Source organism: Phragmites australis, chromosome 1 (genome assembly GCF_958298935.1).
Source record: "Phragmites australis chromosome 1, lpPhrAust1.1, whole genome shotgun sequence".
NCBI classification, from domain to species: domain Eukaryota; kingdom Viridiplantae; phylum Streptophyta; class Magnoliopsida; order Poales; family Poaceae; genus Phragmites; species Phragmites australis.
This window is the reverse complement of record NC_084921.1, coordinates 33,539,319-33,564,650: the sequence shown is the minus strand read 5'-3', so window position 1 is coordinate 33,564,650 and position 25,332 is coordinate 33,539,319. Positions and strand designations below refer to the sequence as shown.

The following is a 25,332-nucleotide window of genomic DNA, read 5'->3' as shown; positions in this document are numbered from 1 at the left end:
CCCGAGGAACCCCACGCGTGCGAAGTCACAAGTCACGTGATTTTTCAAGCGAAATATGCGCGCGTGCGGTTTATGGCACTCGAACCCGGAACCTCTCAGCTCAAGCGATATGTTCTTACCATCTCACCATAGAAGTACTAATGATACCATTAGCAAATGCAATCCTTTTGATATCTTCTGTCTAAAACTTCAAATGATTATTTGGGTATCTAAATGACATCAAATGAAAAAGTTTTCAACTACAAAGTTGTAGATCTCGTCGAGGGCTATAGTTTTAATATAAAGTTTGTTTCCATCCAATTTAGTATGAAAAAGTTATAAATTTTTTAAAAGAAGCTATCATCCACTATCACTGTCGGCTCTAGACTGCCGGCTCGTGGCTAGAGCCGGCAGTGAAACCTTGACTATCACTGCCGGCTCTAGCCACCAACCGGCAATGATACTTGACGACTATCACTACCGGCTCTAGCCACCAACCGGCAGTGATAGTGAAGGTTTCACTGTTACTACCGGCTCGTGGCTAGAGCCGACAGTGATAATCAAGTTTCATTGCCGATTCTTTTCGAATGGCTTTTTAGTGTCGGTCTTTAATACAAATCAGCAGTGATACTCCATCACTACCAACTCGTAAGGAATCAGCAGTGATTGACCGACATATAAATCTAGTTCTGCAGTAGTGATATACACACAATCAGCCTTCAGCTTAGAATGACGCACACTATCACTGGATGCACACACGAACACCTAGAAACTTAGATAATACGATGGCACTAGAGACAATTTTTGTGATGTTTAAAATTTTATTTGGCAGAGCTTTAATTTCAAGTTTTAGGTCTAAGAATTCTTAGAACTGGATATGTGCCAAACAAATTCTAACTTCTGACAGCTTTTCAGGTTTTTTTCTTTCTCTTATTAACAACCAGAATACATTCATGGAGCTAACAAACAAACTGATCCTAACACCACGACCGGATACACTCACACCATCAACAGAACGAGCAGTCTGCATGCAAACAAACGTGCAAGCGCATGCAACTCTACACGACTAAAACATGCAAATACGACGAGATAAAACAAATAACATGTGACATGCTTAAACTAACAGCAGAAGCGACGAGCAAAAGAGACCTCGACACTGTCGGCTATGCCCAGGAACGCACACACACAAACGAACGCGAGGTAGAAGAAGCAAGCGAACGCGAGGTAGAAGAAGCATAGTAGATTTTCTGGCGACGAACTCGCCTGTCTCTTAGCTAGATTATTCTCTGGACTTAGCCCCAGGAAACGATGGAGTACAAGGGCTATTTAACAGCCAGGGGATGCACACCTCGGAGCCACGAACTCCCTGCCCGACCAGCTCGCCATGATCCGCACGATTCGGTCTTCAACGTCCCGAGCACCACACGCTCATTCCCGGATGACTCGGACTCACCGACGTGAACGCACCGCGCTCTCCGCGCTCTCCACGACACACGCGCACTGACCAGAACATATCTCGGTCAGGTTTATTTTCCTAACAATCACCCCCCTAAACCTGACATCACCATACGCGCCAACTCACAGCAAGCATGGCTCCTCGTCGGCATCCGCGAGGAGGGCCCTCTCCTTCTTCGGCTCCCGGCAGTCCCTGGCGAGGTGGCCACGAACGCCGCAGTTGAAGCACCTCCCTCGGTTGCGGCGCTCCGAACGCCCGCTGGTCCCCGAGCACGTGCTATTGCCGCCGTCGTCGTCGACGTGGCTGCCACTGCCCTTGTCGCCGCCGCCTCCGCGCCGCGCATTTCCGCCGTGCCTCGCATCGCCGCCGTGCGCACGCTCCTTGCCGCTGTGCCGGCGAGCTTCCCACTGCTCCTCAGTGAGCAGCAGACGCCCAGCACCCCCCGTCTCCTCATCGACGTCGCGAGGCTGCTCCGCCACGCGCAGCCATCCGACGAGCTCCTCCACGGACATGGTGTTGAGGTCCATAAGAATCTCAATCGTCACCGCGACCTGCTTCATCTTCTTCGGGACCACACGCAGGATCTTCTTCACCACACGGCTGTCCTCCATTGCCTCGCCAAGCTCGCGCAAGCTGGCGACAAGCCCGTTGATGCGCATCGCGAAGTTGTCGACGGACTCCCCGTCGTGGAACGTGACGTTCTCGAACTCCTTCAAGAGACATTGCACGTTCGCGGACTTCACGCGATCATCGCCGACCCTCATCATCTTCACCGCCTCCCACGCTTCTTTCGTCGACTTCTTCACGGCGAGCCCGGCCTTCATCTCCGGCGGCACCGCGCGCAAGATGGCGGCCAGCGCCCGTCGATCCTTGGCGCGCTCGGCGCTGATGGCCTCCACAGCATCCCAGAGCTCCAACGCCTCTAGGCTCACCTGCATGACCAATGACCACTCATGATAGTTGGTCTTGGTCAGTAGCGGCAGCTCAACTGCGCCGATGTTGGGGATGACGTGCTTCGCCGCGACGCCGGGCTTCTGCGGAGTGCCGGACATCTTCGTTCCTTGCTCTGGTACCAATTGTCGGCTATGCCCAGGAACGCACACACATAAGCGAACGCGAGGTAGAAGAAGCAAGTGAACGCGAGGTAGAACAAGCACAGTAGATTTTCCGGCGACGAACTCGCCTGTCTCTTAGCTAGATTATTCTCTGGACTTAGCCCCAGGAAATGATGGAGTACAAGGGCTATTTAATAGCCAGGGGACGCACACCTCGGAGCCATGAACTCCCTGCCCGGCCAGCTCGCCATGAACTCCCTGCCCGGCCAGCTCGCCATGATCCGCATGATTCGGTCTTCAACGTCCCGAGCACCACACGCTAGTTCCCGGATGACTCGGACTCACCGACGCGAACGCACCGCACTCTCCACGACACACGCGCACTGACCAGAACATATCTCGGTCAGGTTTATTTTCCTAACAGACACGTCGCCACCATATGACACGTATAAAATGACGTAAGGATCAGCCCGCGCGCTCAGCCTGCTTCCACTTGCCGGCGACGGCATCGAACGCCCTGCGCGACGGCCCGTCCTGCGCCCACGCCTTCGCCGCCGTCTCCCGGAGCTCGCGCGCCTTCTCCCGCGCTGCGGCGCCCTTCTTCCCGGCCATCAGCTCCCTCACCACCGCCGCCACCTCCTCCCGCGGCACCACCTCGTCCTCCCCGCAGCTGTCGGCCCTCGGCCGCAGCGCCAGCCCCGCCCGCTCCGACAGCATCACTGCGTTCATCCGCTGCTCGGCGTACAACGGCCACGCCAGCGTCGGCACGCCCGCGGCCACGGCCTCCAGCGTCGAGTTCCAGCCGCAGTGCGACAGGAACCCTCCCACGGCGCGGTGGTTCAGGATCTCCACCTGCGGGGCCCATTCCGGCACAGTGAGCCCCGTGGCTGTGGTTCTCTCGACGAACCCTTCGGGCAGGTAGTTTATCGGGCTGTTGGCCTCGCCGCGGCTGCGGCCAAAGAAGCTCGCACTGCGGTCCTTGTCGCTGGGGAACCGCACCACCCACAGGAACCTCCGCCCGCTCGCCTCTAGTCCGGCGGCAAGCTCGGCCGTCTGCTCGTTGGACAGCGTGCCGCCGCTGCCGAAGCACACGTACAAGACCGACCCGTCCGGCTGCTCGTCCAGCCACCGCAGGCAGCTGTGCTTGTCGGCCTCACCGCCGGAGGACGACCGGACGAACGGGCCGACCGCGTAGGCCGGAGGGTACAGACCCTTGTCCGAAAGCTCTTTGAAGGCCACCAGAGTCTCGTGCTCCATGGCGTCGAAGGTGTTGACGATGAAGCCGTCGGCGAGAAGTTGATTCTTCCCAAGCTCGACCATGAGGCGGTACGCGGGGTCGCTGCGGTCCTGGATGGGGTCGAGGAGTTCTACTCCGCGCAGCGGCACGCACCCCGGCAGGCGGACGGGCTCCGGTAGGTCACGGAACTCGCAGGTGGTGGTCCTGTCGAGCTCGGGGACGTGAAGTATGCAGGAAAGCGCCATGAGGTTCGTCGTGCAGAATAGGTAACCCGGGACGCTGAGCTCCATGGAGACCTCGAACGCCCACGGACAGAGAAGGTCCGGGATGAACGCCGCGACGCCGGGGCCAGGGGGCTCGAGCAGGGAGAGGAGGAGGTCGCGGAGCTGCGGTAGCGCGCGCTTGACGACGGTAAAGATGCGGGTCTCGATGCGGGCCTCGGCGGGGAGGTCGTCGAGCGGCACCTCTGGGAGCACGGCGGTGGAGACGGACGGTGGGAGGGAGGCCAGCGTGGAGGAGTGGTCTGCCGAGGAGAAGTTGGTGTAGGTGACAAGCGTGGCCGTGACGCCGGCGCCGCGCGCGACGACGCGCCGCGCGAGCTCGGCCACGGGCAGGATGTGGCCCGCGCCGGGGCTAGCGAGCAGCACGACGTGCACGGCCGATTCGGCTGGCGCCTGTGTGGACTCCGTCCCCATTGAAGCGTTCAGTGTGGTGTGCAGTATTGCGACAGTTCACTCAGTGGTCTGCTGCAGCCGACACTAAACGTGCATGCACAGGGCAAGCTGCAGCCTGCAGCGGTGGGGTGTATAAGTAGTGTGTGAGGTAGCAATGCAACAAGGATTACTTGCTGGTTTAGGTGAGGTAGCAGTGGGGTGTATAAGTAAATCGGATTTACTATGTTTTAATCCACTAAAACAAGAGCTTTATTTCACTCGACGCGTTGTTCATCCGATCGTCTGATCGTATGTCTGTCTTTTGATCTATATCCAATCAAAAATTTTACTGAATCAGTTTTTTTTTTGTCATCATGAGATCTTCATCGGTTGTTGTTATCAAGTGAAATATATACTTATTTTCACTCGATTGAAAATTAGCAACTCCTGTATATTAGGTACTGACGTGCCACTTGAACCTAGCTACTATCGTATTTTGAAGGTGCTCCAACCGGTGACGTAATTTAATTTGTATGACCCAACTTTTGTGAAGTTTTTTTGGTATTTTTTTTATATACTCGGTGAATGCAGCTCTGCCAGTTGTGCAAGCGGGTGCACTGTATTATCGCAGCCACTAGTTTGGTGCACGTGATTGAGTCGTGTGGTCCGGTGGAAAGAGACAGTTTTTTTCTTTCTCATGTGACTTTGGCACGAATTAATTTGGACATGGTGCCAACGGAATACATGGTGACTGATATGATTGTATGCCATGCAAAAAATGGCCTTGTATTTTTCGTTACATATCCATTGCACGGAGATTACCAAGCGAAATTTCGACAAAAGGAAAAGGAAGGGTTAAAAGGAAACACAGTGACTTACATATATATAACGTAAATTCGATTTGCCGACCTTGTTCTGTGTTGGCAATGCCGATCACGTCATTCTGCAATCTGCACTGGCTATGCCCAATTGGGACTGCACCGTTCCACATAACTGGATATCATTATCCACGCACGCACGGCCCAGATTATTATGCTCTAGTGGTTCAACATAGTGACTTACATATATAACATAAATTTTCATTTTAAACACTTACCAAGTTCAAATGGACTATGGTTCTTGAGATATTCACACTTCAATTGGTGTATGCCAGGAAATGCTAGTGCGAATTAGGATTTTAGAGTGATATGTCAGAAGCATACAATATCCTCCGTTGTAGCGAATATGCCATTAGAAAGATGGCAGTGGAATATTTTTAAAGTATGTATATGATTTTAGTGATTAATGATAATCTAGTCAATTAGACTAATATATTTATCAAATATATGCTTTAGTGGTCTCATGGATGTAACAAAAGAGAAGTCATTGAAGCCAGAACAAAGAGAGAAATAAATTAGACTTGTTCTATTAATTTTTATGTGATCAAATAGGATGGATTTCTATATAATCTTGTAGATCTCTTCACAAGTTTTTCATAGAGCCCAAGATTATCAAAATCGGAGTTCAGATCGAAAAGTTATGCTCAAAATACATAACGCTATTATGTTGAAATTTGTCTGACCGGATAATCCGGTGCTCACATCAAAATTAGTCTGGTGCTACACCGGATAATCAGGTAAGAACAAAAAAAAATAGTCTGGTGTTCACAAAAAATTTGAAGCGGAGTCTTTTACCTCACCAGATGATACGATGCTCATAAAATGAACACACCGGATTATTATTTATAGACAGCTTCAAAATGACTGTATGCACATAGAATGATCCAGTGCATATGTCCGGTGTTCAGTAAGTCATCACAAGATGATCCGGTGTTAAAAAATGAACACAGTGGACTATTGTTTGCAGAGGACTTTAAAATAAACATATGCACATAGGATGATCCGGTACATTTGTTTGGTATTCAGTGAGTCATCACAGGATAATTCGGTGTTCACAGATGAGTCTGAATGGGTTATAACGGCTAGTTTCTTCTGCTATACTCATCGAATGATCCGATGTTAGTACTACGGTTGTCACCGGATCATCCGGTGTTCACAGTTTTTCTGAGTCGTTGTGGCAACGGCTAATTGGCAGGTTTGAGGCTATAAATACTCCTTCACTCAGTCATTTGAAGGTGTGGTATGCTGCTGGGGTCCAGGGAACCTCATATACAATTGACAAAACATCCAAGCCACCAAAGTGTTTAAAGTGATATCCAAATCGATTAAGCACAAGATTAGAGAGTGATTAGTGATTATAGACCTACAGAAAGTTGTAGCTAAGTGCTGTAACTTTGAGAGGGCACCAAGGGGTGATCTTAACTTGTACCAAGAGGTATGCCAGCACCTTAGAGTCTTGGTGACTCACCATCAAGTTTGTTGACCCTCCGACTTGGTGTGGAGCGACGACAAGACATGTGTACAGAGACATGGAGACCCTTGCCTTGGTGGCTCAAGCTCTGAAGTGATCACAACGGCAAGTGACCAGAAGAGATGCTAGTGGTGAGACCTTACCCTGGTGGCTTAGTGACTCATCGTGCTTAAGACCTTGTCTTTGTGACTTGGTAGCTCAAGAGCCGTGACCGGAAGAGACTTGGCCACAGAGAGCATATCCTTTGTGCAGCTCCAACGTGGACTAGGGGTGGCATTCATGCCATCAATACCATAGGATAAAAATCCTTTGTGCCGAGTTTGTCTCTCTACCTTATTTATATTTTCGCATTTACATACTTGCAATTTACCTTGCTAGAGTAGGTCACAATCCTCTTGAGCGGTAGAGTAGATATACTAGATAAACTTAGAGCATATTTAGATAGAAATTGAGATATATTTATCTTGTGAAGTTTTTGAAGTCAATTTAGTTTAGGTTTTTAAGTGTCCTAATCCCGTCTCTTAGGGCATCACCGTTCCTCACATCCGCGAGATATCAATCTCTTTTGAAACAAACAGGCATGAGAGCTTCATATTATATTAAAAAGAAGAAGTTCACCCAGATTGGGCAGTACACCACCCCCGAAGGGGAGGATAAGAATAGAAACACCAATACACAACTAAGCAACCACAACCGGTTAGAGAGAGCACAACACGCGCTGCATAGCAACACCGGTGAGAATCGCAGGCCACCGATACACCCCTATAAGCAAAACAACGACCAGGTCACACCCACACCAAATTGGCCATCGCCATGCGAGACCAACTGCCACATAGAGGAACCTGACCACCAACGTGCCGCACCAACCACCTCCAAGACCACCTCATCGCCTTAGAGGACACGCTGCCATTGCACTGATCTGGCTGCCGCTAAGTGGGGCCGACCGTCACAGGGTCGAGCTAGGCCGCCGCTCGTTGCCTTGCCACCTCAGTGACTTTGGCCGCCGCACTGAGCTAACCGCTGCCATGTAGGGCTAGCCGCCATGGCTCGCCACTCGCCGGCTTGCCACCATGCTGAACTAGCCGCTACAAAGTAGGACTAGCCGCCACATCAATCACCCACTGTCTTGCCGCCGTCCCACTATTGGCCGTCACATCAAACTAGTCACTGCCATGCAAGGCTAGCCACTGCCTGTCTCCCCACAACGCCGCCGCATGCGGACGCCAACACAACTCATGGGTCACTACCCAACCTCACGTGGCCGCATCACACAAACTGTCTGAAACCTGGTGACACGCCGATCAACTATGTACAAATGAATTGCTATTATACACACTAACTATGTAAAAGTGAATTATGGTTCTTGAGATATCCACTCAAAATGGCGCAGATTTTAATTTGTACTGATGCAAGGCTATAATAGCTCATACAATCGCTCATATCTCCGGACTAAGTAACCCACAAAAATGTATGTGATGACGACTTGTAAATCTAATTAACGGGTCTTAAGTTTTTTCTATAGGGGGGCACAAACCCCACTAGAATTTTTATTCATTATCAAAAAGCAGGAGTCTGCAAGTACAAGAAGTTATGGTACACATAATTCAGAGAAGGGAGACACTTTTATAGTGATAAAGATAGAGTTGGAATTTGTTCCAGGAACAACGACACTAACCATATTGCACCATAAAACTCGAATATCATTCCAAAATTTTGGTTCCTGTAGACACAACTAGATGGAAATGCGTGAAACCGGATTCTGGAGAATCAATGCCCGGGCTAAAAAGATGCACCACCAACATGCATACGAATAGCATAAAAGTTGGACTTACATAGCAGAAGAACTGACAAAAATGTTCACTACTACATAAATAATTTAGTAGGATGCTCCTGTATAGATGGTTTTTCAGAGCTATCTATGAAAAGATTATTACAAACAGCTCCAAACTAGACCTGTATGAGAAAATGATGATAAGCATCCCCACGGTCACTACTACCAAACCTATTTTCCGAGACACCTAGGATTTATTTCTACAGGCGGTTCGTAGGAAGAACCGCTTGAGAAAGTGGCTGCGGCCCCGTGCGACCGAGGACCGCCTGTGAAAAGTAATTTTCACAGGCGGTTCCTTACGTGGACCGCCTGTGGAAATGGATCTCATTTGCACTGGCGGTCCACTTAAGGAACCGCCTGTGGAAATTAGTTTCCACAGGCGGTTCCTTAAGTCGACCGCCTGTGCAAATACTCCATAAACACTCCTTCTTCTCGGCCAGCTCCATTCAGACAGACTTACTGTTCGAAACAGTAAGCATTTACTGTGGCGGCCGATTTGGAAAATAGATGGGGAAGGTTTTGTTTTTGATTTCCTTGGAGGAGCCAAATAAGGTATGTATATCTCATCCCTAGCTTGCATTTTTTTGAAGTTTAGATTTAGATTTAAGGCTAAATTAGAGTTTCAATGTGATCTAGAGATGCTCATGGTTCTTGCCATTTAGACCATCAAATTAGCTCAAATTTGTTGCAATATTGATTTAATTGTGTAGATTCACATGATTCTAGTATTATATTTTAAAAATGTAGCTAGAATGTGATGTTTAGCCTTAGGAGGTTTCATCATGAATGGGGATATTTTCTCTAGATCTAGATCTAGATCTAGGGAGAGGGAGAGGGAGAGGGAGAGAGAGAGAGTAATGAATTCATATTATTTTGAGTCATAAATTTACATTAATGTAGATTCAATTGCGTAGACATATTATAATCATAATAAGCCCGTATTTTCCTTTTAAAAATAATCTTTTTAATTCTGGTTTTCAAATTAATTAATTAATTAATTAATGTATCTAATTTTGTGGTTGAAGTTCAAGATGGACAGAGCATGGATGTATGATGCGCCAAGACATGGAGAAATATACATCAAAGGACTCTCTGTTTTTATTGAAGCCGCAGAGAAGGACGCTTTAACTAAGAAGACAAAGGAAATATACTGTCCATGTTCTAACTGCAAGAACCAGAAATTGTGGGACAAATCAAGTATAATCAAATCACACTTGATCTTGAGAGGTTTTGTTGAGGATTATAAATGTTGGTCCAATCATGGCGAACAACGTACAAGCAAACCAAACCAGGACATCGCTGCTGATCAAGTAGATGGTGATGATGAGGGAGCAGTCGAAGGCAACACTGATGTTATGATGGATGATGATGCCGATTTTGATCTGGATGATGATGCTAACTTTGATCTGGAGGAAATGCTGCGCCACGCAGAACCGCATGTTTTAAGGGACACAAGAGGTTTAGATAATTTCGAGGCATTAAAAAAGGCATCGAAGGAACTTTTGTATGAGTAATCGAAGGGCTGTGATAAGGAGTTTACGGTGTTGCATTCGGTGCTTGAACTTCTAAGGTTGAAGGCCAGCAATGGATGGTCCGACAAGAGTTTCTCGGATCTATTGAGTCTCTTGGCAAACATGCTTCCGAAGCCTAACTCCTTGCCCACCACCACTTATCTGGCGAAAAAGCTTATCTGCCCGTTGTCATTGGATGTGCAAAAAATACATGCGTGTCCGAACCACTGTATCCTCTACCGTAAAGAGTACGAAGCCTTGGATAGATGTCCAGTGTGCAATGCGAGTCAGTACAAGAGGAATGATGATTGTGAGGACGAAGATGCTTCTGCTAACACGAAGAAGAAGAAAAGTAATTCTGGTCGTGACGAAGAAAACACTTCTTCCAACGCGGAGAAGAAGAGAAGAAGTCCTGCGATGGTGATGTGGTACCTACCAGTGATACCCCGCTTGCAGCGCCTGTACTCGAACCCTAGGGACTCTGAACTAATGCGTTGGCATTTCGATAAGCGCAAGAAGGATGGAACTAAGCTTTGACACCCCTCTGATGCTAGGAAATGGAGAAAGTTCGATGCCATGTATCCAGAGTTCGCTGAAGAACCAAGGAATATAAGGTTCGCTTTGAGTACCGACGGAATGAATCCTTTCGGTGACATGAGCACCTCACATAGCACTTGGCCAGTGGTCCTGGCCATGTACAACCTTCCTCCATGGCTATGCATGAAGCGGAAGTACCTTATGCTGTCCATTCTTATCCAAGGACCGAAACAACCAGGCAATGATATAGATGTGTTTCTGGAACCATTGATGGAAGATATGGTGAAACTGTGGAACGAGGGGGTCCGGGTGTGGGATGAATTTCGGCGACAGTACTTCATGCTAAAAGCAATGATTTTCGTTACCATCAATGATTATCCCGCCCTTTTTAACCTATCGGGACAGGTTAAAGGGAAGCAAGGATGTGTAGTGTGCTTGGATAAAACCGCGTCTGTGTACCTTCCGTACTCATAGAAGGTAGTGTACACGCGACACCGACGGTTCTTACTCAGAACTCACAGATATCGCAATATGAAGAAATATTTTGACAACATGGTTGAGGAAGATACTGGCCCGAAACCTCGCAGCGAGGCACGAGTGTTTGAAATGGTCAGTAGCATCAAGGTTGTTTTTGGAAGCCACCGAAGGGTAAAAAGAGGAAGAAAAGTGAGACACCGACCAGCACGCTGTGGAAGAAGATGCCAATTTTCTTTAAGTATTTGCCCTACTGGAAGGACTTGGACATCCGTCACAGCATCGATGTCATGCACGTTGAGAAGAATGTGTGTGATAGCATCATTGGCCTCTTACTGGACATACCAGGCAAGACAAAAGATGGAATCAAGTCACGTAAGGACTTGGTGTATTTTGAAATTAGGCCAGAGCTACACCCTGAAGACAGACCAAATGGGAAACATTATCTTCCGCCGGCTAGCTACTCTCTGACACTTGAGGAGCAAAAGGCACTGTGCAAGTACTTACGTGGGGTGAGAGTCCCGACTGACTACTCATCCAACATTAAGAACCTAGTCTCGATGAAAGATTTGAAGCTAATCGGCATGAAGTCTCACGATTGTAGGGAAAACAGTTCAAGGCAAATAGTGCAATGTTATGCGAATTATTTTCCAATGTGATAGAACCCTGAAATTTGTATACAATTAGGATAAGCTTTAATTTGTATTAAGGACTTGTATGCATTTAAGATGCTTTAGTATGTAATAGAATATTTAAGATGCTTTAATATGTAATAGAATATTTAAGATGCTTTAATATGTAATAGAATATTTAAGATGCTTTAATATGTATTAGAATATTATTTCCCAAACAAGCAAAAAAAGCTTCTTGAGGAGTCTAGACCTACTCTCTTAGATGCTTGCAAGAATTGTCATTTACTCTCAAAGAATGTTGATATGAAAGACAAGTGCATAAAGGAGCTAGAGTCTAGATTAAAGAGTGCTAAGAGTTCTACGGTTGTGCAGCCAAAGCATCCCACTGCATGATCCTTAAGGATAAGCTTAGCTGGGTTAGAGGGCAAGTTGAAAAGCTCATGGCTGAGAATGAGTACATCCTTTCTCTTATCGAGAAGTGCTCCGAAGGCAAGGGCAAAATGGATTTGATCTTGGCCAAGGCCAAGATGTGTGCTGATAAGGCTGAGTTAGCTTTGGGTTTGAGCTTTGAGAGAGTTGCTTATTCCAGTTCTAGCAAGACTGTTTTTACCTCAATCACTACCCTAGAGTCCGAGAAAGCGAAGAACATTGCCTGACAATCTATGCTCGAAAAGAATAAGCTTACACCTCAACCTACAAAGAAGAAACCCACACCCAAGACAGCTCTATAGCCTAAGATGAGGGCACCTGTGAGAGAGCCTAGAGTGACCAGCAGTCAAGCTCCTGAGAGACTACTATTGCACTTACTGTCAGGGGAAAGGTCACTTAGTTGGGTTTTGCTTTACCGTAGGAGAGAGGCACAACATGAGTGGGAGTGCAGTACCCAATGACATGTACTCTATTGGTGTACATGAGCTTTTTCCTTGCTCCTACCCACGAGTATCTATCCCTTTTTAGCCTTTCCCTAGAGGTGTTTCCCGGTGTGGATTTTACCATGACTCATATGGTTTTGGTTCACATGTAAGAGGTTTTTAGTCCCAGTGCTTTAGTGGACCACGTTTTTCTCATCATGGTAGTTGCCCCTAGCATGTTGGTATTGAGTTGCATACACATACTGTTTCTGCTTCAGGGCGGATGACCTAATACTGGATTCTCATGAGGTTTTTGACTAACCCCTGCACTGAGCCATCCACCTTCTATTCTTCTTGTATGTAGGTGGCAGACGGAGGTCTAGAGAACAAGTGGCTCATCGACTCCGGTTGTTCACGCCACATGATCAGAGATTCATCATGGTTTTCCAGCCTCACCCCAATGAAGCATCACGAGTATATCACTTTTGGGAATGATTAGAAAGAAAGGGTGAAAGCCAAATGTATGGTAAGGGTGAATGAGAGTTTTACACTCAAGGATGTGGAGCATATGGGATACAATTTGCTTTTTGTATCTCAGTTGATGAGGACTTGGAAGTGCGTTTCAAACGCGATACTTCTTGAGTTTTTTATTCTTCTGGAGCTTTGATTTGCAAGATTTCTCGAGTTGGGAGAGTTTTTTGAGCCGATTTTTATGAGTTCTCTGGTTCTTCTCAGTGTTTACATGCTCAACATTCTTCTGAGCTTTGGATGTGGCATAGGAGACTAGGGCACGTGAGCTGTGATTTTCTTACTCGTTTTAGTGCCTTAGACTTGGTCTGAGGATTGCCCAAGCTCAAGTTTGATAAGAACCTTGTTTGTGCTCCTTGTTGTCATGGCAAGATGGTTGTCGCTCCTCACCCACCATTCAATCTGGTGATGACTGAACGACTGGGAGAACTTCTGCATAAGGATGTTGTTGGTCCTTCCCGAGTTCGTTCGGTAGGTGGAAAGTGGTATATGCTTGTTATTGTTGATGATTACTCTCTCTACTCTTGGATCTTCTTTGTTGTAAGCAAAGATGAAGTGTTCTCATACTTTCGGAACTTAACTTTGAGATTTTTTAAAGAACTCTCAGGTGTATTGAAAGCAATTCGCAGTAATAATAGCACCGAGTTCAAGAACTATCTCTTTGATGCTTTCTGCCTCAAACATGACATTGAATATCAATTTTCTATCCCACGCGTTCCTCAATAGAATGACGTGATTGAAAGAAATAATAGGACTTTGGTGGAGATGGCTAAGACTATGCTTGATGAGCATAAGACTCCTAGGAAGTTTTGGGCTGAGACCATTAGCACAGCGTGCTACATCTCAAATCGGATTTTCTTATGCTCAATCTTGAATTTTAGTTCTTATGAGTTGTGCTTTAGGAGGAAGCCAAATGTTTCATATTTGAGAGTTTTCAGTTGTCGGTGCTTCATCTAAAGTATGACAATCTTGACAAGTCCGAGCCGTGTTCTTCCAATGGCATTTTCTTAGGGTATTCTCTTCATAGTCATGCTTACAGGGTTTACAATCTTAACACTAACACTATCATAGAATCCTATGATGTGATTTTTGATGAATCAAACCCCTGTGCTAGTTCTATCTTTGAGTGTGTAGGTGATCAAGAGATAAGCGAGAACATCTTTGCAGATAGTGACCATCTAGTTCTTGGGGATGACAAGGATGATCCACTACTTCCCTTGACCACACCTGCTTCAGAGTTGGCTCCTGCTTCTTCTACTCCAGCAGAGGGTCCTGTAGCCTCTACTTCAACTTCAGCTGCTCTCGAGCTTGCACCAGCTGTGTTTGAGGGGGAGGTTCTCTAAAGGAGTGAGGCTCCTCAACACATTCAGTTGTGATACCCTCCACACATGATGATCGACAATCTCAATGAGAGGGTAACTAGGTCTAAGTCCACTTAGCATGCTTATTTTACCAATTCTGCATTCATTGCTTCCTTTGAGCCACATGATGTTGGACATGCTTTATCTGGTTTAAATTGGATCAATGCCATGCATGAACAGCTTGAAAATTTTGAGAGAAATCAAGTTTGGGTCTTGTAGAGCCACCCACTAATGTTCACACCATAGGCATAAAATTGGTTTTAAAAAACAAATAGGGGGGATGGGTCTGTAGTGAGAACAAAGGCTACACTAGTGGCTTAGTGTTCCACTCAATAGAGGAGATAGACATTGGAGAGACCTTTGCATTGATAGCAAGGCTAGAAGCCATTAGGATCCTTCTTACTTTTGTGGCATCCCAGGGTTTCAAACTGTATCAAATGGATGTCAAGAGTATGTTCCTAAATAGTTTCATGCAGGAAGAGGTCTATGTCAAGCAACCCCTAGGCTTTTAACCCACACAATACCCACGTAGAGTATACAAGTTTTAGAAAGCTTTGTATAGGCTTAAGCAAGCACCTAGGGCTTGGTATGATAGGCTTAGGTCTTTCATGTTAGAGCATGGGTATGTCATGGGGTTGGATGATAAAATTTTATTCACTCTCAGGTATGGCAAATATTTTCTACTTGTTCAGATTTACGTGGATGATATTATTTTTTGTGGCTCTTCTCATGCATTTGTGGCCAAGTTTGCAGAAACTATGAGCAGAGAGTTTGAGATGTCTATGATAGGTGAGCTCTACTTCTTCCTTGGACTTCAAATTAAGCAATGCAAGTAGAGTACATTCGTCCACCAAACGAAGTACACTAAAGAGTTACTGAAGAAGTTCGACATGAGCGACGCGAAGCTCTAGGCAACACCGATGTCTACCTCGACTATGCTTTATCCGGATGAAGATGGCGAAGCGGTGGACTAGTGGGAGTTCAGGAGCATGATTGGCTCCCTCTTGTACCTACTGGTGATAAGACTGGACATCCACTTCGTCATTTACCTCTGCACTCTCTTCCAAGCTTCACCGAGGATGTATCACTGCCAAGTGGTGAAACACATTATGAGGTACCTTAAGCACACTCTCGAGTATGGACTCTAGTTTTCTGCTTCCTCTTCACTTTCTCTTCGAGGTATTTCCGATGCAGATTTGCTGGCTGTAGAATTGATAGGAAGAGTACTTTTCGTACGTGTTATTTCTTGGGTACTTCTCTTATGTGTTAGTCTTCTTGCAAGCAGTCTAGCGTTGCACAGTCTACTACTGAAGCTGAATATATAGCTATCACTGGCTGTTGCTCACAGATTTTATGGATGGTTACTATCTTGAGAGACTTTGGGCTAGATTTCAGGAGTGTGCCACTTTTGTGTGACAACAACAGTGTCATAAGCTTAGCCAATAATCTAGTCTAGAACTCCATAACTAAACACATAGATGTGAGATTCCACTTTCTGAGAGACCATAATAAGAAGGGGGATATAAACTTGAAATACATTGGTACCCAACACCAGCTAGCCAACATCTTCACCAAGCCTCTAGATGCTCTAAATTTGTCTATCTAAGGGGAGAGCTTAGTGTGTGTCATCCCTATGATATTGTGTGAGCGAGAGTTGCCTTTGTATATACTTTATCTTACTTTTGTTACATTTGCATTGCATCGCATCATGTAAGATAATCATTGTAGTTGAGCTTTGACTTGTATGTCTTTAGCGTTTTTGATTGCTAGACTTGAATTTGGACTAAGTTGAGTAGTTGTGTGGAGCAAGTTTTTAATCTTAGGCTCCTTATGATGCTTTGACATGAAATATTTCAAGCAAGCTAGCTTTTCTTAAGATGAAATTTGGTAATTTTATGAATTATGTAGACTATGAAATGCTACATTCTTCATCACCATATCCGTAATTGCTTTGGCTTAGTCAATACTTGTGTTAAGGCTAGTTTGATGAATATCTTGCTCTAGGTTTCTTGGTTCAAGTTGGTGAATTGAGGAACATTGCACTATGTTTTCTATTTTTTGTCAAATGTTTAGCTCATTATAGAATCTTGGAGGAACATGTGTTCTTGTGTCACATTCTTGTGTCACAAAGACACTACTTGACTTGATCATATGAAAACTTGATTCTTTGTGAAAATTTGAATAATCTAGTGAAATCTAGTGTCTTGTGCTAAAATGTGATCCAATACGGTTGTCTTGAAGTCTCAAGGTGTTTGTCGTACCCAGTCGCATGACATTTTGCTTGGATAAGAGGCAACTTGAGGATAAAAATGAAAGGAATGTGCCTAATTGCTCAATTTTATTTTAAATCACTTAATCTAACTAAGTCTTGGTTTCATATGTGAGCGTTTGCAAAGCCTATTGTCATGAATATTTTGTCTAGTTTGAGATTAAAGTTGGCTAGTTCTTAATGCTTGTATTGCCTCGACATGAGTGGGTGCTTATGTGGTGGTCATTTTGAATATGATTTGACTATGTGAAATTAAATGCGCCAACTAATTCTTCAGGTTTAGCTTGTACAGCTTCATGTTCTTGTGTCACTGTTTCTTTTTGAGACTTTGTGCATTTGTGTGCTCCATCTTATATTTTCTATAGCCCTTTGACGTTTCTAGCTTTTGCAAATATTTTATGGTATACTTGTGAAAGCTCATAAGAATTGCATGTTCATGCATTGCATAATATTTTATCTTGATGTTTGCATTGCCAAAGGAGGATAAATAAATGAAAAAGGGGATAAATGAAAATTTTACACCAAATAAAAGAAAAATCTTGCATAAATGAAAAATGTGCATTCATCAAGGGGGAGCATTTGATTTTGTGTTTTTGAGCTGTTATTCCTCTTTTGAGATTTTTAGATTGTCTTTGCCTCCCTTAAGCCTTATGCAACATTTATTATGCCAAGTGACATATTTTTGTTTTCTCTTGAGTTTTTGGCCACTTGGATGAGCCTATCTTCTTGAAACCAAAATCTTTGTGCTTTGAGGTGTTATCAATGCACTCATCAAGGGGGAGATTGAGAAACCATGTTGAAATGTACCTTGGTTTATATGTGATGAATGATTGATAAGGTTGTCAAGTTGGTTTGTCGAGTTTTAAATTACTTGAGCTTGGTTTGAGCATTTTTATTATGGACTAACTGGAGGTAGAGTTGGAGAAATGTGTTTTCTTGTCTCATGGTGTGCAGGTGACGGATGCAACTTGGCGGTCGATGGTGGGTGATCGGGGCTAATTGGGTACTTGGTGTCAAATAATTAAGGAGGTCGGGCAGAGTTAAGGATGATCATAACTGTATACGTGGAGGTTAAGCAAAGCATGAAACGGAGGATGACGACGGCATGCTGATGAAGTCAAGCAAAAGGGATGCTTATACAAGTGATAAGGCAGCCCGAGGGATGGAGAGCATGAGAGACTTGCCGGCGATCATGAAAGTGCATCTAGCCCTTATGTGTGGTTTTGGTAACTAATGACAATACCTATGGACTAACAATATTGTTCAGAATTGTTAGTAGGTTGTTCCATAGGTGATGCATGGAAGATTGAGTATGGACTCTTTATGGAATACCACGTGGTGGATACATATAAATCAAGATGAGTGAGCTCTAAGTGTTGCTCGGGAGATGCATAAATGATGAAGCATGGATTCATTGAGAATTGCCATGAGTTCAAAGAATTGCATTAAAGTCATTGAGATCTCAGTGATGCTCATAAGAGGAAAGGAAAACACATATAAGATTGGCGATAAACGTGAATGCTAAGTTACTTGTAGAGATCAAGTAACTAAAGGTATGCCATTGTCAATAGAGTTTTATGAACTAACATGTGTGCTTTATGCTTAAAAGGGAGTTGGGGTTAGAATACATAAGAAGCTAGGCATAAGCTGAATTGAAATCCAATATGCCAAGAGTGAAGAACAAGATTAGACTCCATATATGATAAAGTGAATTTATTGAAGATGTCGGATACAAAATAGTTTTCTATGGCAAGATAGTGAAAGGCAAGCAAGACTTGGCTGCGGACCATCCGGTGGTGAAGGGCAAGCAAATGGCTTGGCGCTGAAGGACTAAGGCAATGGTGAATAGCAAGTGAAGACTTCGCGCCAATGGACCGTTTGAGACTATGGGAAGCTATGAGTGATTCACATCAATCATATGAAGAATCAAGAAGAGATGAAGTGAAGATTGTATGGAAGTTGACAACCCTCAAGGTTTCAAAGACAGAAGCGGTACTAAGTATTCAAAGGCTCAAATTGATTCAAACATGTTTTATCTTTTAATTTGAGTATAGGTATGCCGCACTATTAAGAGGGATGCAACGTGAGCTAATTGTTGTGTCTTAGTGCTCAAGAGTTTTCTAACCAACCCAAAGTGAGAATTAGCTTAAGGAGCTCGGTGCAAAAAGTGTGGAAGTGTCTGAATTGGGTTTCAGAGTATTCCTAGTTTGATCAAATGTGTTTGGGATCATGAATTCAGTTGTGTGTAGCCTTCTGAATATGCTTTCGTAGAGTCTAAAATGATCAAAAGTTTTCGCCATTTTCAGAGGGTCAGCTTTGCTGAACTCGGACATTCCAAGTTGACTCGGATACTCTAGGTTGGTCAGAGTCTCCGGGTTTAGCTCCGAGCCAAGTGGTTTGTTAGGTCCTAAGTGTTTCACCCGAATACTCTAAGTTGATCCGGATACTTCGGGTTCTGGTGTTCTGTCCGGAGTCTCCAGGATGAGCTCTGGCCAGGGTTCTCGGTTATGCGTTCTAGTACCAACCCGGAGACTCCAGGTTAACCCTGATACTCCAGGTCAGTAAAAAAGCTATGTAACAGCTAGTTTTGTGGGGAATGGTATAAATATAAATAACCCCTCACCTCCATCCTTGTTTGCTGCTACTTGGGCATGAAAGAAAAAACTTCTAGAGCCAAAAAAACTCCCTACCACTCCTATCTAGTGTGTGATTTGAGAAGAAAAGTGAGTTGGGTTGAGAAAGATTGAGTGCAAGTGAGCTAAACTCTATTTTTGAGCAATTGAGTTCATTGGCCAGAAGTTCGCAAAATGTTTGTTACTCTTACAGCTTAGAGCTCCTAGGTGGCTAGGCATCGTCGGCGAGCACCCAAAGTTATGGTGTGTCGTGGAAGTTTGTGAAGGCTTCGATTTTGCCTTCGCAACGGAAGAAATCAAGAGTTGAAGCCAAGGTCAAGTGAGACCAAGCTTGAAGAGAAAAAGGGTTGAGAGAGACCCGGCTCAAGTGTGATCGAGCCCCTTAACGGAGACGTAGTAACCTCTAGAGGAGGTGTTCGAACTTCGGGAAACAAATATTGTGTATCATCTCTTGTTTTCATTTTCTTGCTCAATATTTGTGCATATTGCTCGATCTACTTGCTCGTGTGAAATTGGTTGTAAGTTCTCCATAGATCTACTTGGAATCATCACTTGGAACAGACAACTTCACTTGGTTTGAGCTAGAACCCTTTAGGCACTATTTAATTTCAATTTTGAGTTCATTCTCTGCTGAACCTAGAAGTTCCAGGTTTAACCCGGATATTCCGGATTTCGTATATTCAGATCTGAACCCAGAGTATCCAGGTCCCGGAGTCTCAAGTGAACAGTGTTTTTCATGATTTTCAACTATAGTTTTCTTGTATATATTTTGCTAGTTTTAAATAATCTTTGTCACCCTAGGATTATAACTTTCACACTTATTTAGGGTGATTGTGCACTAGTTGAGCCTAGCATATTTAGGATTTTCACTTGTGAAAAATCCATTAGGTCATTTTTCGCTGTAAGTTTTGGCCAACAGTAAAAGGGGATAAAATTTTATAAAAACACATATTCACTCTCCCTCTAGGCAATACTATTCTCATTTCAATTGGTATCAGAGCCAAGTCCTTCTTTTCAAGCTTTACCGCCTAGAGAGTAAAGATGTCGACTAGCAGATAACTACACATAGAGCCACTCCTATTAGATGGTTCTAATTACTTTGAGTGGAGTACTCGCATGCTTAATATTTTTAGGGTCATAGGTCCTCAGATAGAGTGAGTTGTAGATATAATCATTTTTGCTCCTAGTTACACCTTGCTAATACCCGAAGAGGAAGATAAATGGATACATCTCAATACTCAAGCTACTAATGTCTTATTTGATGCTATGAGTATAGATATGATTGAATATATCATGCCGCTTGAAAACGTTCATCTCATTTGGACTACTCTCAAAGAAAGATATGACAAGCCTAAATGTGATGGAGAAGAACTCCTTTTGGAGGCATCATTTGAGGAGTGCTCTATTTCATCAACACATCATGAAAAGCCTCAAATGATTTCCTCCATCGACCACACTGGTCTTACCATGCAAACCACCTCACCAACATACCACTCCGAGCAAGGTAATGAAATGGTGAGTGAGTTTAGTAAGTGTCCAATTCTCTCTTTGGAATTTAACAACACTTGCAATGAAATTTCTAAATGTATTAGTGTTGTTAACTCTTGCATATCATCTAGTGCAACTTTGCCTATTTATCATGATGATATGGTTAATTTTTCTCATTGTAATGAATCTATTTCCATTAGTATTTGTGAGACTAATATTTTGAAGGAAATAGAAGCTTACTTGAGACAAAGCTTAGGTGCAAAGACTTCAAGAAAAATAAAGAAGAGAAATCCACCTAAAAGAAGATAAAAAAGGACGTGCTATACATGTCATCAATATGGATATTATAGCATGGATTGTCCTCAACTTGGAAGTGAAGCATGCACCTCTCCAAGGTGCTCATCCCTTCACACCGATTCTCCATTGTGCCTCATAGCAAAAGGTAAAAAGAAAACGGTAAGTGATAAGTTCGGGTTTGATCATTTGAGCAAAAAGGATATGTCTAAAATGATCAAACTCATGCGCATAATAGAAGGACATGAGGAAAACCTCGAGAGGCAAGATGGATTCCTCATTGAGAAAATTAAAGAGCTTAAGGCCTTAAATATAAAATATGAAAAACTTCAAGAATCCTATAGTTCTTTATTTAATATTTATGGGGATGTTAAAGTTAAGCATATTTATTTTCTTGACAAATTAGATGCTATGCCTCTAGTAGATTTAGAAAAATCATGTCCTAATTGTAATATTTTATCTAAGGACAAATCCACTATTTCTCCTATTGATGATGCTTGTGCTACTAACTCTAATTCTTGTGTGGCATCTTTGGAGAAAGAAAATGTAACACCCTAATTTTCAAATTTGCAAGTTTCTAAAATTGGCTAGACTTTAATTTGAGTTTGAATTAAATAGCCTAGGTTTAAAATCTAATTTATAAAATTAAATTCCAAATGAACATAGGCTATATTTGATTTATATACACTCATGCTAAGTATACGCATGTAGGGTTTTTTTTAGTTTATTTGGCTTCATTTGAGTTGATTTTGCTTTGAATTTGAATTTCAAATGAATTTACAAAGGAAATGAAATAGAAAAAAATAAAACTCTTTCCGGGCTGCTTTCTCTCCCTTTAGGCCCGCCCAGCCAGCCGGCCCGACCTGCTCAGCTCGCTCTTCCCCTTTATCCCCAGCACAGCCGAGCCGATGTCCTCCTCGCCATTTCCCGCTTGGGCCTCGACTTCATCCTGAGCCAATGCCGCAGGCCACACCGAAGACGCCTTGGCCCTGAGCCGCCGCCATGTGGGACCCACCGGTCAGACTCATCATCTCCGAGTTGAACTCGGCCGGCCACCGTGTTCGACAGGGATTTCCGTCACCACCTTGGAGTCCTAGCGCGACCCGAGCCTCCCTAGCGGCCTATATATAGCAAGCCTCGCGCCCTCATCTTGATTCCACCGCAAACTCCCATCCACTAACTCGCTGAGTCACCGCAAAACCTAGCGCCCCTGCTGCCATAGCCGCCACCTTGGCTGAGCTTGTTGCCGCGTTGCTCTAGCGCTGCTTTGCACAGTCTAAGCCGCCCAAAAGGTCTGCCGCCACCCACCAAAGCTCTTTCTACCGTCGATTTGGTTCCCCAGCTGCTGGATCTACCCCACCGATGAGATCTCGTGCACCACCGCCTCCTTCTTCGTCACCAACCGCCTTACCATGCCGTGCCACCACTGGTAAGTCCTAAAATAGAGTCACCATCGTCCTCTCTCTATTTTCCGCCCCTCGCCATCGCGAGCCGAGGCCAGCGATGAGGTTTGTGCCGTCCTCCAGCAAGGTTACTACCGTGTCGACCTCGGCTCCGCCATGCGGATCCCCTCTAGCCGCCCCCTTCTCCCTCAGTCGTTAGATCCAAACCGTGTGGCCGAGATTAGATCAGATGCATACCCTTTCACCTGCCAATCCCAAGACTAACGTGTCAAACTTAACCTAGTCAGCACCTAAAGCCACGTCATCAAGCCATGTCATCACCACGTCAATAGATCCACTGATGTATTAGCCCAGTCAGCAACTTAGGGTTTTCCAATAAAAAATAATTCCAAAAAAATCCAGAAAATAGCTCTTTTGCAGAAAAGCCCCTGCCTTTTTATAGATTAATCCCTAAGATTTTCTATATATGCAAATAAGTCCCTGTGTTTTTAAAAAAGGCCCCTAATCTTATTATTTCAATTTAGTTCTTTTCTTTTTTTTACATTAATCCCTAAAGTTGTTTTAGCCATAACTTCTTCATTTTAGCTCTGATTTGAGTGATTCCTGCGCTCAAATTTTTATGAAATCATGATCTATCCAACCATACCAATTTTAAGTATCAATTCACATATCTTTTTAGTATTTATCCTTCATTAATATCTAGATTCCTATAACATGAAGATATTATTTTGATTAGTAAATTTATAGTTGTCATAATGATGTATAAGTCCAAGCCAGATCTACATGTCATTGTACACAAACATGAGTTTATGATATTAAAATATATAATATATTAATTTTGTAGGTCGCACATGTTAATGTTTTAGTCAATCTTTTATATCATTTCATGTGAAACCTAATCTGTTCTCCTTGTCCAGCCCAATCAAAGACCCTAGTCTCTCATTCTATTCCTATTGTTTTTGTAATTTGGAGTTTATTAGATGTTGCTTTTGTTTGTCGATAGAATTCGCGATTAGTCGATAACACTTCGGATCTGTTCGAGGGATTTCAAGACCAAGATTTCGATAGCACTCAGCAGCATTGGATAAAAGGCAAGTGTCCTTGATCATCTTGAACCTATGTTTTAAATGTTTTTTTACAAAATTGCATGAAATGTCTGCCAACTTGATGGGTAGCCACCTATGTTAAGGTTTACCTAGTTTTTCCTTTACATTCCTTGAAGACTAAGTGGTAGTTGATATGAATCTCTTGGGTAGAATTGCTTAGCCATGATTTTGGAATGTTGGGAAGTGTCATATACATCTTTGGTGGACATATGCAATGGTGATGATGAACTTGTTTTAGTAACATGGAACCTTAGGACTTAGGCAAGGAGTTGATTTGATAATGGTGGTTCATGTGGTGGGCTTATGGATACACTCCAAGAAAAGGTATTAGGTGTTGTTGGTTATTTCCGTGTTGGATCGTCTTTGCCCAAGTGTCACATATAAGGACTGGTTCGTAGAGTGATAACCCAAGAAATACCATTCAAATATGAGGCTGATATGGGTAAGGCTTAGCATATCAATTAGATATTTGGCTAGCATTCGTTTTTGTACTAGGACCAATTGGTGGACCATGCTTCGTAGTGATCTCCTGGCAGCACACCACTGACGTACGTTAAGTGTCTTGCAAACACGGCAACATGGGTATCATGACTCATGGCTAAAAGTTGGACAACCTCTACAGAGTGTAAAACCGTTATAACAGTTGTACTCTTGGTTATGGGAGAATTGGATCCTCACATGATTAGTTGGTTATGGATGTGGGTTTGTTATGGTTTTGGTGATAGTGGATGGTTATGATTAGTAGGGTAGCTGACCCGGTTTTGGTAAATAGTTGGAATAATTGGGTTACTTATACTTAATAATTGTTTAATGTTTTAAGTCTAAATATCTTTTCTTTACTCGCACTTACACAGATATAGCCTATTCTTTTTGTAAGCCTACATATCATTATCTTTCCCACACTTTCTGAGCGTGTCATATGCTCACACTTGCTATTTTTTGTATGTCATGCGACATGTGTGGTGATGCTTAGTGAGTGAAGATATTGAAGACTATCAAGAAGAGGTTGTGATGTTCTAGGAGCATGTCTCTCGGTCGCTTGCCTGCTGTGTTGTTGGCACCAATGATTTTGTTCCGCTGCAGATATTTACATAGAAGACAATATATGTAAATTGTTATAATACTTTAACGTTTATTCTATAAAAGTATTTCTTTTGTTACTTCACCTATGACGTTCTTATGTGTGAACATCCTGGGTACACATAAGTCGTATCTGATTTTGTCTGTTAAAACCGGGTGTGACAGAAAATGTTGAGTTAAGGGTTCAGCTTGAAAAGCTTACTAGCAAGCATGTGAGCCTACAAGAAAGTCATAACAAGCTTTTGTGCACTCATGAGAATCTACATGAGAATCTTGTAGATTCACATGCCATGCTAGAAATAGCTCATGAGGTAATGGTCATCACGGTAAAATCCTATGAACCACATGTGAACATTAGCACATTTTCTTTGCCGAATGTAAATTTTACATATGATAGTTCTAGCAATTCATTTGATGTCAATTCTATATCTAATGATGAATTACCTACTAATCCTTGTTGCTCTAAAGCTAATGTTTTCTCTAGTGTTACTTGTGATATTGATAGTAAAGGAAAAAGCAAGAAGCTTAAGGATCAAGTGCAGTCAAGAAATAAAAGTGGACTTAGACTCAATTCCAATAAGAAGAACAAGTCCAACAATGTCAAG

General features: G+C 43.8%; 1 protein-coding gene across 1 annotated transcript; it reads right to left on the bottom strand.

Annotated features, from left to right (window-relative positions):
• Positions 1 to 2,594: 2,594 nt before the first annotated feature.
• Positions 2,595 to 4,515, bottom strand: LOC133916022 (hydroquinone glucosyltransferase-like). Its single transcript, XM_062359488.1, has one exon. It carries the CDS (start codon positions 4,420 to 4,422, stop codon positions 2,956 to 2,958), a length of 1,467 nt encoding a protein of 488 aa, XP_062215472.1. The 5' UTR covers positions 4,423 to 4,515; the 3' UTR covers positions 2,595 to 2,955.
• Between the last annotated feature and the right edge of the window lie 20,817 nt (positions 4,516 to 25,332).

Bases quoted from the DNA above. Each gene is read 5' to 3' on its own strand.
- LOC133916022 (XM_062359488.1), bottom strand. From the start codon at position 4,422: ATGGGGACGGAGTCCACACAGGCGCCAGCCGAATCGGCCGTGCACGTC.